The sequence below is a fragment of the Porites lutea genome, chromosome 8 (genome assembly GCF_958299795.1).
Source record: "Porites lutea chromosome 8, jaPorLute2.1, whole genome shotgun sequence".
In the NCBI taxonomy this organism is placed as follows: Eukaryota; Metazoa; Cnidaria; class Anthozoa; order Scleractinia; family Poritidae; genus Porites; species Porites lutea.
In genome coordinates, this window is record NC_133208.1 from 4,407,746 (window position 1) to 4,423,414 (window position 15,669).

At 39.5% G+C, this 15,669-nt stretch overlaps 1 protein-coding gene across 1 annotated transcript; it reads right to left on the bottom strand.

The window, feature by feature from the left end:
* Nucleotides 1–1,872: 1,872 nt before the first annotated feature.
* On the bottom strand, nt 1,873–15,204 carry LOC140945699 (NADH dehydrogenase [ubiquinone] flavoprotein 1, mitochondrial-like). The gene is made up of 19 exons (XM_073394733.1): nt 15,047–15,204; nt 14,206–14,282; nt 13,028–13,054; nt 12,796–12,864; nt 12,446–12,542; nt 11,761–11,812; nt 11,065–11,198; nt 10,439–10,608; nt 9,981–10,050; nt 9,643–9,698; nt 9,102–9,167; nt 7,457–7,559; nt 6,907–6,970; nt 6,227–6,317; nt 5,702–5,764; nt 5,021–5,075; nt 4,602–4,642; nt 3,985–4,053; nt 1,873–2,310 (listed from the first exon to the last, which is right to left on the bottom strand). The coding sequence occupies exons 1-19, from the start codon at nt 15,087–15,089 to the stop codon at nt 2,227–2,229; spliced, it is 1,431 nt and encodes a 476-aa protein (XP_073250834.1). The 5' UTR covers nt 15,090–15,204; the 3' UTR covers nt 1,873–2,226.
* Nucleotides 15,205–15,669: the final 465 nt, after the last annotated feature.

Genomic DNA, 15,669 nt, shown 5'->3' on the forward strand with positions numbered 1-15,669 from the left:
TTCAAAATGTTGCTTACGGTCTAAGGATTACCGTAGTTATGGTAAGTCCAGTAGTTAGCACTGAAGTTTAGCCCTGTACAGCGGAATTTACATCATTTTTAGTAAGACCTTTGGTAGGCCTTTCTGTTCAATTTGTAAGATCTGCAACTTCTGGGTTTATTCCCAAAAAACGGAGATCAGTTTCCTTCGAGCTTCGCTCTTTCTTCAAAGCGTGTTAACTTTTTATTCGCCTCTGGAGATTTTCGTTTCTTCTCGATTTCTTCCCTTCAGAGAAGGCCCCGTTAAAATTCTGTGACAGTTTCGCAATCAACCATGAAGTATGTCTGAAAATTCTTTCTGTTTGTAACAATCACGCGAAACGAGATGCGCAAAAAGACCAAATACAGCCCAGAAATATCCATCTCTACGAGAACCAACATATAAAAATGTACAAATGTTATAAACTTCTATCCAGAGATTATATTTGCACGCGCGCTGATGTCGCGCGAGAAAAAGCTCGAAGCCATCAAGGAATCGTTGGAGTTTTTGCTCGTCCTCGCCAATGCATCCGAGTAACACATATTTTCTAAATTAGGCCATTGCTCATTGCATACCGCCTCTTTCCGTGAGAAGGGAGCACTAGCATCGTTAGAGTCTGTTCTTTAACTTTCAAGAACGAGTTTGTGGTAGCACGTGCTTCTCTGCTGAAAGTTGCCTGATTGTAACATCCGAGAAAATGCGCGCAAACGAAGAATGACGACATAAAGGTTTAATAAAAGCGCGCTGTCTGAAGTCGTTGATCAAATAGTCGTTCTGTGGTGAACGCTCATGGCCGGTTACAATGTGATTTTGTCCCGATTGTGGGGATTTTACGTGACAAACACCGTGGTCACCGGTTGCTTGATCGCAAGCTGCAATCCAGACAATACGAGCTTGCTGTACGCTTGGTTGGTTTCCTTATGTGACTTAGTATACATTACAGACGCACTTGCGAGGATTGGAAAGCGAGTCTACAGAACAGTTACTACTGCAAATCTGGCCTTGTTTAACCGTAGATCACCTCTCACTAGCTGTGAGATGTTTGTAGTTTTGCTTAAAAGTTTGACGCTTGTTCCGTACCATGCAATGGTATTTAAGGAGCTGGATGATTCCTGGTTTTATTCGGCTGTGTGCGCTCTTCGCATAGCAGTTCTGTTATCATCTGGAAGATTTTATGTGATGAAGGCAATTTTAAAAACAAGAGAACAACGACAAGTTAAAGCTGCAAAGAAGGGAATACGACGGCAGGATAGCACGAACCAGAAATAATTATGAACTGTTAGAAGCAGGTCAATGAGAAAAACAGAGAAAAAGATCCCTGATTACAACGACAACGACCAAAAAAAGAAGTAAGGGCTGGCAAAATGTTGAAGAATAACTACCTACTCTATTTTTCTCCACACTGATCAAGACTTTAAGAGTAACAAGTTGTTTTTATTGCCAACAACAATGCAACATTAATCATCACTGTTACGTTCAAAAAAAGAATAAACCCTTTTCAACGTAACACCGTGAGTTGAAAAGCTTTTTCATTACGGTTCGCATAGCATTGTTCTCACGTCGGTGAGAATCTTTTCACGAGTCACACTCCATGTCTGTTCTCGCGTTCTTCGGTGCTTAGCGCGCTGTGCGGAGGGTATACAGTAATGAGCGGGTCAAAACGTTGAGAAGAAAAGCTGTGACATTGTACGAACAAAGTAAGAAGTCATTTTTAGCGTCTTCACTGGAAAATAAACGAACATGCCTGGTAACGGGTCATTAGCAAAACAATAATGAATTGATCAGACAGGGAGACCACAGTACAGTTCAGACAAAATTAGGTTACCTTCGAGTTTCTACACACATAACAAAATCTCAAAATAAGTTGTTTTTATTTTCTTCATGATAACAATAGCTGAAAACAGAAATGCAGATTGACAATAAAATGTAATCTGACTAATAACAATTACTCGGTATTTGCCAAACAGAAATGTTGATCTTGTAGGGGGGCTATTATTCAATACTGCCAGTATTGAAAAACTCCCTTGCGAAACACAGTTCACACAGTAATTTATCTATAAACAATTTAATAGTCTATCAAGTTCCACGCAGATTAGCTAAAAAAAGGGTTAAACGATAGATGACAAGGCTGTCCAGGTATTCCTTCTCCATTTAACAAAGATTGCTTCTTTTTCAATGATCATTCTGTACAAATTAACTTCTGCTTCTTCACGCTGTTGAAGTGCCTTTCTGCTTTGCAGCAAAGTCCGCCATCCTGGTTTCAAGCATAGGTCTGAAATGGCGGATGAGTCCCTAAACAAAAAAAAGGTTATGAAACAATTGTTAATGAATTATTGACAGTAGCTCCACTTCTGGGCCTATCCTCTTTCCTCTCTGGTCCTGACTTGACGAACTCGCGCGGAAACGCTTGCTACGCAGGCTATCTTTTTCCTCCCTGTAACTCCGTTCAAAATGTATTTGAGTTCCCAAATACCTCCTCAATGTTTATCTTCACATATTTTCTCTACTTATACACCAAAACACGCTTTATTTCCGAACTTTTTAATTTCGCTGTCTGAAACAACTTTATTGCGCCTTCCTATTTCTTTAGCAACTTACAAGCGCGTTTTCCTGTTTCAGTCTAAATCACTTTACTTTCCCAACAATTTCCTATTTTGTTTGTTTTTATTAGAGACTTTCTGATTAGACGACGAGGACGAGATTTTACTTTATTCTTACTTTTCTTTTTTTTGCGTATTCTCAAAAAGCTTCATTGTACTTTTTTTTCAGCAAAGTAAACACGGTTATATGTAGCGGAGCACCATGGGTAAGAGAATTTGGTTATCTATGCATCCAAGAATTTTGGTTCTCAGAAAATCGTCCGTAAGCGTCCGTTCGTACGTCCACCCATTAGTGTAAGCCGGGGTGAAATTTTGCATTTCAAGTACCCGCGCGTTTCGGCGGTAAATCGCATTGCCACTCGGACTTTTAGAGATAAACAACAACAACAACAACAACGACGACGATTCTTTCTTTCGACTTAATTTTAATGTCTACATTGACGTGGATAACAGAAAAAGGGCTAGAGCGAGCGATAAAAAATATAGAAGGCCTGTAATTTTGTTGGAAGAATAACGTGAAAATGTTTTAGCGGCGGTGAGAAAATGAGAAATGCTAGCGGCCACCAAGGTGAAAATGAGTGGCAGCGAAAAAAAAAAAGTGAACAGCAACGCAAACAACATTTCCTTCTTAAAACGTGTAACTAAGAAGTTTCACGTTGTAGTCGTGCAAAACAACGGCGAAGAAATGTACAAAAAAAGTGTGTTGCACGTGCAAAGTTGTTTTTTCGCTAATTAGACCTACTGATTTTTTGGGCTGTTTTGTTGCCGTCACCGCTTAGAATTACACGATTTTATATTTTGCTTGAGTAAACTATAGATATTAACGACAGCTTCCCTTTTCGCCCAAGATAAATCTATTTAGTACAATCCAACTAGTGGTCTATTATCAATGCTGCGTTCCGATTGGTTGAGCTACTACTAGGCTATATGTTATAGCCCCTGCCCACTAATAGCGAAAAGCGCCGGTTTTGAAAACCAAAACAATGACGACTGAATCGCGTTTTCCCAGCTGAAGTTGTTTTGTCTCGATATTTTTGACCAACTAGTTGTATTTTACTAAAACAATTATTCCTCTCGCCCTCACGGCCTCTGAGTCAATAGCCCATGTTGACTCAGAGCCCATTCGGGCTCGAGGAATGATTGTTGAATATTATTGAAGGAGGTTGAGCCCTCCTCCCGATGGCCAACGCGTTTTCCCGCCAAAATGACGCTGGTTCACGCGTGCGCACTACTTAATATTGAAAAAAGCTCATTCTCGTAGTCGTCCTCGTTTTAAAATCTTAAGGTCTCTCTCTATTTTCAAGAATAATAAAACAGCCTAATGGTCAGTGTATTGGAAATACAGTCTTCTTTTTCGTGTTCTCACCTGCACTGGCCACGCGGCGCCATCACCCAAAGCACAAATTGTGTGACCTTCTATCTGCTTACTCAGCTCCTGATTTCAACGAAGAAAACATGTACTAGTTAGGTCTTCTACCACACATGCACAAATTCCTTTCAACGTTGTGAATTCTCTATTTCCGAATCCCTGATAACACACTCTGTTTACTCAATCCAGGGTGCCCCCTCCTGCCCCCCCTCCCCCTGCTCCCGATCCCAGTGACTGGGGGATATGGGCCTCACCTCCTGGAGAGCAACCAGGACTCCTGTCCAGGATGACTACCCCCGGTACCACTTCGGCTCGTCTTTCCAGGAAGGCTCATTTCCTGGTCCCTTTACCCCAAGACCTCCCTTGCCAACAAAATTTCGCACCTACTTTCTGTTTGGTATAACTGCCTAGAATTGCAATACGAAACCATCCACCGACCGAAAGAGTTCATTAATTTTGCATTAACTACGGTTTTCGGACTGAATATTCCCAAGAGCACCTGAAAACAATAACTTATGCAAAAATTTGGAGGGGAAGGGTGGGGGGGGGGAGGGGGGTAAACAGGGTATACTATGGGGGATTCGGAAATAACCCATGCTGACGCTTTCACTTACCCACAACATGTCAATTTCGTCTGGAGTTGCATTTCCTTCAACTAAGAAAGCAAAAATTAATAAGAACTGATCATAACAAATGCCATGTTACAACATACCTTTTTAAACAAGCATTTAATTTGTAGTACAGTATTTATTTCGTTTATTTATTTAGTTATATTATTATTATTATTATTATTATTATTATTATTATTATTATTATTATTATTATTATTATTATTATTATTATTATTTACACCTTTTACCTGCTTGTAAATTTGTATTCATTATTAGTCTTTTTTTATTGTAAAGCGCATTTGATCCTGCTCCATGGAAAATTGCGCTATATTTATTTGTATTAATTGAAATTGTAATTATAACGACACTAAAGGACCACACTTTCCATTCTTCGGTAAAATGAATGAATATTATTTACTCACCGAATCTGTACATGATGGTGGTCATCCAACTGCAGCCCTCTCTGCACGGTGTGCACTGGTAACCAACAGAGAAACAACACGTCACGTAACTGACTATCACTGTGAGGATTGGCCCTATTGCTTTGGGTTAAGTCACTCCAGTAAAAAGCGCTATGTTAAGATCACTGTGCGATTGAGCAAGACCCCAGCGACGGACACCACTAAATTTGGTTTAATCAACGTAGTTTGCAAAGCTAATTTGTCAACATGAAGAGATTTGACAGGTAACGTTTGTGAACGTAAACAGCTTGAGAAAACAGAGAACATTTCGAAACCACATCACTGGTTTCCGCGCGAAATGACGTCTTAGAAACGAGCGCAAAAATTCGATACTGATGATGTCTCACTACCAAGATTTGGGTAGTGCTTCTGATTGATTGAAGCAAATATCCTTCGCTACACGACTAACCAGGCCAACCACTACTGTTTTAGGTCATCCCAAATTATTTCTTACTTAGGGGCGTTTAGCGTCATCATTACCCAACGATTTCGCGCGACCCCTGTTCAAGCAAATCGAGATCTTTTATACTTTCCTTATATACGCGCGAGCTACTTGGATGCCTTCTCGGGATTTAGCCTTCCCGGCGAAATCCCTGCGGGGGCAAGAATTCACGTAAATTAGTTAAAGGACACTACAGTTACCTGACCACAACTCTCGTGCTTATAAAACTCGATGAGTCTTGCAATGGCTCGGATAAGATCGCACTAAGAGAAAACACATATCAAACTTTTATTAGAAAACGTTTTACTGAACTCTCCGTTCGACATTCGCTGACAGTTTCGCAACCCTTTTCTTCCACGAAACAGTTATGTTACTTGAAAATCAAAATTCTCCCGCCAAGCTCTTGTCACATCTGATCTCCACCAAAAACATGTTTCGTTAAATTTGCGTTTGTTAGTTTGTTCAGTTTTAGTTTTTCTTTACCTGATTTGCTAGCCTGCGAGCAACCACTTCATTTCGAGTGGCAAGTGAGGCGAGGTACGAGAGAACGCGCGAGGGTTTGCCACGAGCGACGGAGGGGAGAAACTTCGCACCCAATTTGTTCTAAGAGGGGTGCAAAATCCTCTCGCGAGCCGCTCGCACGTGACTAAATGGAGACCTTGCTCGCAGACCTACTGGTTTGCCTTTGGCAAGGAAAAGCGTGAGAAAATTGTAGTTATTAGTACCTGTTTGTTCATAACTATCACTGCTGCTGTGCCTAAGCCAGTCTGTGCCTCAACGAGGGCATCGAAGTCCATTAACACATCTTCACAGACACTGAAGAATAGACGAAAACGTATGATAATACAGTTGAACCTCCAATAGAGGTTGGCCCCTTAAGGGGTTTGTCATGCAGAAACATCACTTTATTTTAAAACAAGCACTCAAAGGGAGCGGCATAACTACAAATTACTGGTCCACAATCGGTCGTCACCTTCAATCTCGGACTGTATTTTCCTTTATCATATTCTTGAAAGGAAGCTAAACTAAGAGTGTATAGCGCTTGATGGCCCCTTAATAGAGGTCTTGACGCGTCCCTATTCACGTGCGCATGAGGCTTAAACAAAACCAAAAGCACTCGCGGAATAATAGACTACGAGCAGCCTCTCTTTATTCTTAGTCCGTCGGGCAAAACGCGCGAGACACGCAAATGACCACGCGCGTGACTGAAGGCGCGAGACGGGAGAGGCACCGCTCTCGTTTCGCTGCTCCCGCGCGCATGATCCGGGCACTCATCGTTTGAGCGACTTATCCTATGGATAATGATTAGACTTGTAGATATCAAATTAAAGAAGCAAAGCTAAAAACATATACGCGATTTAATTACCCTGAAAAGAACAGAAAACAATAACCTAGTAATACTTACTCTTTAGGAATAAGCGGGGTCGAGGAGCCGCCGGGAATTACTGCCAAAAGGTTATCCCAGCCACCTATAAAAAAATTAACTTTTTTACTAAAAGTGGATGTGTAAACTTCTTACAAAAATATCACCTCATACAATATAAATAGGGACTTCAAGATCCAACGACACGACGGCAATGAGAACGTCGCTTAAAAAGTGAATTTGCGTTCTTTCAGTCTTTATCGCAATTATTGTTACCCACTTACTTTGACAAATGTAGGCGAACCCTCCTGGAGTTGTATTCCTAGGCACCATATCCAAGTACAGTAAGATAAATAAAATTTCGTCGTCGCTTGTTTACGTCGTCCATAAAACGCGAAATTAGGCATGTTCACGTCGTAGTCGTGCAAAAACGGGCAGAGAAATGTACAAAAAAGCATGGTGCACGCGAAAAGTTGTTGTTTTGCTAATCAAACCTATTGCCTTTCTGACGTTCTCGTTACCGTCCGCGTCGTTGGATCTTAAAGCCCCTGATATCACTTCGTTTGTGCCGTGTAGTTGTACCGTAGCTTACCAAGAACTCCACCAGCGTGCTTTTCAATCAGGAGTTTTAAGGGAACAGACATCTCTTCCTCTACAGTACAGGGATGATTGACGTGCCCGGATATGTTGAAAAGCTGGAGACAAAAATACAACGAAGATATTGTTCAATCAAGCACTAGCCTGCACTGTCTTCAAGAGTCCGGGGGCCCGTTTCTCCAAAGTCCCGATAATTAACGGGCCCGGTATGCTGTTGCCGTTTACATTTAAGATCGAGGTTTCAATAGTTTTGCATCTAACATGATAAAACCATCAGTTAATTTAACAAAATGGAGTAGTTTGCAGGACCCGGTCGCGTTCTTATTCTCTACATTTACTAGATTTGAATATTTGATTTCGCGCCCGAAAAGTTACCGGGACTATAGAGAAACGGGCCCTGGGGCCGGAAATTTTGTCCGTGCAGGGCTCGAAAGAAGTCTCCTCCGATAGTCTGGGACAAGTAGATTTTCTTGCTGGGTAATTAACTTTTCAAGCTTACTTGCTGATTGGGTTAGAGCCCTGGCAAGTCATCCTCTAACAAAATCATTAGAGAGCCTTAGATTCTAAGACGAATACGACTACGAGTACAAGATTTTCTCAATGCCACGTAGCGCACGCGCGCTAACAAACGTCATTTTGGCAGGAAAATGTGGTAGCCGTCGTCAGTTCTACTACGAGTTTTAGCGAGAATGTCGTAATGGCGTAAACAAGTTATTAAATGTTAAGGTGATGTTACACGAGACGATTTGCAACGACGATTTTCAGCGCAGCACAGCGTTGCAATGTTGGAACAATGTTGTAACCATTCGAAACAATGTTATAACAATGCTGTAATGCTGTGTTGCGTTTAAAATCGTCGTTGCAAATCGTCCCGTGTAACATCACCTTTAGGAATTTTATCATTTTGCGATCTGGAGTGGGCTTCACCTCCTTCAACGGAAATAAGCGTGCTAACTTTGGTGGTGAAAAAAAGTACAAAGAAGCTTTCCGGGGTGTATATTTTAAAGAATAGGCGAGAAAACTTAAAATTAAATGTCACGCTCGAGGTCGTCCTCGTCCTGGAATCTAAAGCTCTCTATTAACTAAGACAAGCAAGGAGTGGCCCCGGCAAACAAAATGTGAGAGCTGCTGGCCCAAAGGAAAAGCTGTCCAAAGTAAAGTTTTTTTCTAGTCAGGGAGAAAGGGAAAAAGGAAGGGGGATTGGGGAGAAAGGGAAGCCCTTGAGTGGACTCCAAGCATGAACTTTATTAATGTGAGCCACGGAAAACACCAACATTTTACAAAACACTGACTACCTTTCTCATTTCCTCGTCTACTTCAAAAAAGTGGTAGCTCTAAGCATGAATTACGGTCGTTTCGCCCGAAGGCCTTCGCTAGGACTTAAGTCGATTCGCCCGGTGACATACAACACTCTGCAACATGGGTACCTACTTCTCCAGTATGTCATTTTAGTTAACCTTGGATTCCACATGTGCAGTCACTGTCTTTCCACGTTCGTTTCTTTTTCTCAGGCTTAAAAAACGACAAATACACATCGGGTGAATCGACTTAGTCTAGGCGAACTGCCATCGGACGAATCGACCTTCGGACGAAAGGACCCGATACCCTAAGTACTAGATAGCAATATTTGATCCACTTACTTTTGTTCCTGTGTTTCTTGGTCGACCAAACGAAGAAAACCAATCCCCTCCTCTTCGGCAGATCGCCTGACATGAGCAAAATAAACATAATTTTAGGACTTTTAAGCTTTGTAAGGTTAAAAACTTCAAGGCGCTCTTCCCAGCAGAGTTGATGGACATTATTTTGCTAACTGATCTTAATCAAAACTTGAGATTAACACCATAAGATTGTTCAGAAACATACGTGTAAATAAAATGGCTGCCAAACACGATTAGCCAGCTCAGCCTAACATAGGAAAACTGAAATCTGGAAAGTCGTTTTAGGTAAGAGTTTAACCAATACCCGATGAAAGGGAAATTACAAATCCATAAACATAAACAAAATTATGTGGAGAAAAAATCTTTGGGGAAATTGAGTACATTAATATTGCATTCATTTTGTGGCATTATCATACAAGTAAGTACAATAATGGCAAGGAGATTTCAAAGAAGTTACAAGTCTAGATACATCTGAGGATGAATCAAAACAGGAAAACTATGGACACAAAAATCCTATACAAACCGGAGCCACAGCAACAGTCTCCACATTTGCCACGGTTGTGGGGCACCCAAACACTCCTGTTAAAAAAGGCAGAAAAAGAATGCAAATGTCATGAGAACAAGCTTAATCGTTCTTGATCTTGACCTACTACAATTAAGTCACTTTTGCAGAGCAGCTCTGCAACAAATCAATCCTTCTGCTTAGGTCAGTTAACAAGTACAGTGTGTAGCTGCAAAAACTTCATGGTGACATAATGCCCCTATGAAACTTTTCCAGTATTTTGTTGCACAGCGACAAATCACCACAAATGCACTTGTATTCACACTGTAAACGGCAAAGCCCTTAATACACGGTCTTACCAACATCTGCAGGAAAAGGTGGCTTCAAGCGAGGCTTGCCTTGCTTTCCCTCCAAACTCTCAATCAGTGCCTACCAAAAAAATATTACATGTACCAGTATTCAAGACAATGAAAAAGATTTGCTCTGTCGTAGAGCAATTCTCATTTTTCAATGCAACCTCTCTCTATCCAATGAATTATAATTTCTAAATCAAATCAAATCAAAATTAACTGTCACACACAGATGTTTGCTACAGGTAAGTGTATTTGCAGTAGTTACAGTCGTGTCTGTTAAATGACTCAAGTATTTATTAACTAAAACACCAACGCTTGTCAAGGAACTTGCAGTGATTCATTTCCACAATGTTACACAAGTCTTCCACTTTGACAAAATACATGTTCATAGTCACTACACTATAAAGTACAATCGTCCAGGATAATTTACTGTTATTTACAGGTAAAAAAAGGCTGTATTTTACCGTTTCTTCTCCACAAATGTAAGCCCCAGCTCCTCGATGCATGTAAACATCAAAGTCATATCCACTGCCGCAAGCATTTCGACCAATGAGACCCTCCTTATAGGCCTCATTAATGGCCATCTGCATGTTGGATGCTTCGTTATAAAACTCTCCTCTGATATAAATGTATGCTGTAAAATACAATCATGTATATGTGACAGTATAAGAGAGAGTCATTTAGGATTGAATGGAGCCGAAACCAATTGTGGAAAATTGCACGCATTTTAGGCATCCTACTGATGAACAGTTGGGACACGTAGATATATTTTTTAGCAACTACTATAATTTTCAGTCTGTCTACTTTGAAGAGTGGGTATCAAAAGCTTCATGTACTTAAAGCTACAAGGCAATTGGGAACTAACTAGGAGAGAACGACTGGACAACTGACAACTTGACTAACAATAAACAACTGTTTGACTCTGACAATAAACAGATCGAGACAAACCAATGACATTACGAGTCTTCATAGCCAATAATATCATGGCTTAATTCTCACATGGCAAGAGAAAGTACCAAAAAAATTGTTCTTGTTAAGCCTCTCATTCCCTGTAAATAGGAGTTCTAATATCAGTTCTACAGGCACTTACCTGCTCTTGCACCCATTCCAGCTCCAGCCACTAAGCAGCCTTCTATCAGTTTATGTGGATCATGTCTCATTATCTCTCTGTCCTTGCATGTTCCTGGTTCTCCTTCATCTGCATTTACCACAAGATACTTTGGCCTGAGGGCAAAAAGAAGTAAATTTTCTTGTGAACAGTTTACAAATTGAATTGAAATATATGAAATGAATCATACTGCCTTGAACTGTGGATATAGATATGAAAGCGAACGTGATCATACGATCATTTCATATATTTCAAAAATTTTCCACCATCAGGTAAGTTGTGAACTCACGATGGCTTCATGCTCTCCAGTTGGCTTGATAAGGTCAATCAATAGAGCATTGTGTCTAGTCATCACAAAGTTCAGAGTCTGATTCCTGGCCAAGCCTGAATTTTCAAAATCTATACTACATGTATGACTGAAAATATATGTGCAGTGTTCAAATTGATTTGGTTTATGAAAACTAAGCTCTTAGCTATGAGTGATAGCTGCTTAAAAGTGCGGCTTAACTATACTATTCTGATGACATTGCCCTCACAAGCCCAGATAAAAAACATTTCCTTTCCCAGAAACTTCCACGATTTGTAGTGAGGTTCAGATTTCGCAGCTTGGATCACTTGGACTTGCTACATCACTTTAATTTGTCAACAGAAATGAACAAAATGCTTCACAAGTTGTACCTTCCATCTGATGGCTTGTTCATGAAGCCCCATTTCATTCCGGTAGGGAAACCTGACAAAAAATTGAGGAGTTAAATAAGCCTTCTTAAACCATTCTTTCAGACAGAAATAAAAGTTTACAAGTGAGTAATGAAGATTTGACAAGATGGATTCCATCTTGGAACTTAGTGAGATGATACTGGGAACAACATTTTACCCAATGAAGTACCCTATTGGTACATAATTATGTCTTTAATTTCGCAGGTCCTTAATTTTGTATTTTTCGCGATTGAAAAATCACACAATTAAAGAACTGCAAATAAAAATCCCCACAAAATTTACAAAATTCAAATCACAGAGAAAAATGAATAACATTTAATAACAACAACATACACTGTACACTGTACCGGATATAAATGTATGTGTCAACAGATTATACCTATAAATTATTAGCTGGTTTTTAACTAGTACGTTCCATTCTGTGAAGTCCCGTTTCTTTTGTTGTGAAATAACGTTAATATGCAGTTTGTTTTTTTCATTTTATCTCCCAGTTGATATTTTAAAAAGTTCAGAAGATTGAAAAATAAAATCAAGTTAAGAATGCTTGAATCGCAAAATTTGATGCTATTTCTCATATTATTTGCCTCTTGAAATCAATTCCGCAAATTGTATCTGCGTAATTACAAAAATGTTCTTTAATACAGACCTGCTCCACCTCGTCCACGCAAGCCAGATTTTGTGATTTCTTTGATGATCCAGTCTTGTCCTTTCAGTATTATCTCCTTGGTTTTGTACCAATCACCCTATTATCAAATTACAGCAAAGTAAAGTATAGTTGTAGTGAACAAAATAGAGGACACCATGGGCATGTGGCTCAAACAGCCACAACTTAACCCAGTTTCTGTAGGAAAAAGTGCTTGTCGCAGTTACTCCTTCCATAGAAAGTCAATAAATTACATGAGTATGGAGGACTAATTCATTATTAAATTTATAACATTAAATTATTAAAACATTACTAAATTTATTTTCATTAACATTAAATTACAAACACTTTACCCTTTCAATTGCTCCCTTTAGCTTCCAATCATGTCGACCATACAAGTTGGTAAAGATACGGTCCTCATCCTACCAAAAAAGATTGAATTTTTATCTTTGAGTACTTACTTTTGTCACTTGCAAGTCATGATTTCACAATGATCTTTCCATGTTCCAATAATATCAATTTACCACAAGCAAGCTACATGTATTAAAGACACTTGTGTGATTATGCACATAATTATTTACCAACCTTCATATTGCCAAAAGATGTCTTGACCTGCAAAATCATCAAAAGACATTGATAAAATTTTACTTAATTAATAGTAACAACAGTTTGCTTTGATGGACAACAAGACAGGACAGTATGCAAGTAACTACAATATAAAATGGGTGTGCAGGATTAGACCCAACAAGACCCCAACCTAAAACAAAATTATCCGGTCATTGTTTAACAAGCTTTGAGATGCAACTTGGAAGGAACATTTCTCAGCTTTGGGCTTAGTATTTCAGGCAGTCTTTCAGATTAGTTTTCAAAACAAAACCACAGGAGCAAAAGAAAGTCTCTTTTATTTATTTTGGTAGATCTTTTGTAGAGTGGAAGCAAATAATCTTTGACCTTTTCAGGCATTGTGGTAACAGCTGACACCAATTCAAAATGGACTCCAATTCTACAGCTTACAAGATTGTAGCCAACTTGAAAGCTGCCGCTCTCTTTGCCACTATGCACATACCTCCTTAGATTGTCTTTTCTTTTATCTATCTTTATAACAAATTCTTTTAAATACTGTATGTTTTCAAACAATTCTTGATATTTAAACCCTGTAAGCAACATAAAAATAAAGTTTAAGTGGCCGAAGTTAAATGGCAATGCTGGCATCTTCTATTCCAGGGCACACAGTTTGTTTCTTCCCTCAGGTAACCACCATGTTAAATTCCATATAACTCAGCACTTGAATTGGAGTAAGGAAACAGAAGGGACAGGGCAAATAGAAAATAATTTTTCTTCCCTTCTCTTACCTCCTCCAACCTCATTTTTACACCCTAATGCCTATGACCCAAATTGCCACATTTTCTTCTCCTCCAAATTGGTGACGAATCAAACAGCTAGTGATTTCTTTTGGTTCTATTTTTCTTCTACTTGTTTTTTGAAAGTAGCTAAGGATCAAGTTCATAGTAGCCAGAGGGAGATACCTAGCTCCCCTGGCCATTAATCATTGCCCTAGAGCACACAAACACAAAGCCTTTGAACACCAGAAAAATATACCTGCATGCATGGTCTGTGGGCCAGCATTGCACTGAACCTAGCATCTTTAACTGTGATTACTCAGGTTGGATAAACTACAATAATATTCCATCAAAAAGTCAATTTTGAGATCTCACCGAATTCTGCACATACTGCCTACCACATTAACAAAAATAAAAACTAACCGGTGGTGAAGATGCTGCAGCTGTTGATGACAGCCTAGTGCAAGCAACAGCACGGCACAGAGACTGAATCTGTCCTCCTTAGATGAATGAGAAAATGTGTTTAAAAATCAAATTATTGATAAATAAAGAGATCCGCAGAGGCAAAGCGTCAATAGGTCTAAGGAATGGCAGGTAGAATCTGTAAATCACTCCGACAAGGTCTATATTCTGTGGGTATCTGGTCACTTTGTTCCATAGCCAGATTGTTCCAAATCAGATCGTTCCACTTAATAGTCAAACAATCCCACAATAATTATACTGTAGTCAGAATTTTTCACGAGTCTTTAAGCCACGAGCACAAACAGAGGCATTACTCATGTATACACATAGTACCTCATTCTTTAAGCTAAAAAGCCAAAACAAACGCCCTTCACGTTCTTCCAGATTTAAACTGACAATCTGGCAACAAGACGGAATCATCTGCCTTCGAACGATCTGGCCATGGAATGAGGCGACCGTAACTTCCAAAGAGAAAAACATTTTCATCAAAATATAATGTGCCTTTTAACTTTGCTTCTTCGATTCTCGTTATATTTTTACTCATATTTTTATTTATTTCTTTCTTTCTATTTTTACACCGGTCAAAAAACATAACAAGTTCAGCTTTCTACTGTCTATTTACGGCTGAAAATAAATTCACTATGCCCAATACTAACACGAAAATAGAAGATCACTGAATGCATGGATAGTATAAAGCTTACATAACTGCATGGAGTTTCAGCAAGGAACTTCGATCTACTAGAGATCTGACATGACACTACAAGTTGTAAAAAGTATATGGTAAAAAAGCAATTTAACTTACTCTGTAATCCATTTAACTGCAGCCTCATCAAAGGCTTTGCCATGATTGATCTAAAACACTCAGGAAGTTGGCTTGATCAACTGTTTCACGGTCGAAATTCAGTCACCGTTGCATAACAAGACTAAATCCAATATGGAGGCAAAGAACAACAATGCCGAGTTGGATCACGGGACTGTCTAATAATTTTATGCTTCTCTTACATACCGTATTTCTCGACTACGCAGATACCGCATAGAACAAGAGCCCACGAACAATGGTCTGTGCAGATGTCAAAAACTTCTAAATATTACCTGGAATTAGAGCTAATCTGCATCACCGCGAGCAGGATTCTCAATGTGGTGGAATATAATGGTGGAGCTCTTTCAGAGGAGGAGTACATTTTTCAGTCTAGAGGTATGATTATAAAATTGTATGCGTTATCCTGGCGTTATTGACCGAGCGTGGGGTCAAGACCGGTCGGATATTGGCGAAGTTTTTTTGACAGAGACGAAGTTGAGGTCAATAAAAACGTTAAAACAAACAAAGCCAATATTCGGCCATCTTCACGGAATACACTTGGTCTATAAAGGATTTAATAGATGGTCAAAACAAGGAATTTTTTTTCTTGAGGGACAAACGCGGGA

Coding starts and splice junctions, on each gene's coding strand:
- LOC140945699 (XM_073394733.1), bottom strand. CDS start 15,089: ATGGCAAAGCCTTTGATGAGGCTGCAGTTAAATGGATTACAGA. Junction 13,055..14,205: donor CTGCAGCATCTTCACCACCG/GTTAGTTTTTAT, acceptor ATGATTTTGCAG/GTCAAGACATCTTTTGGCAA. Junction 6,971..7,456: donor GCACGCTGGTGGAGTTCTTG/GTAAGCTACGGT, acceptor ATTTTTTTATAG/GTGGCTGGGATAACCTTTTG.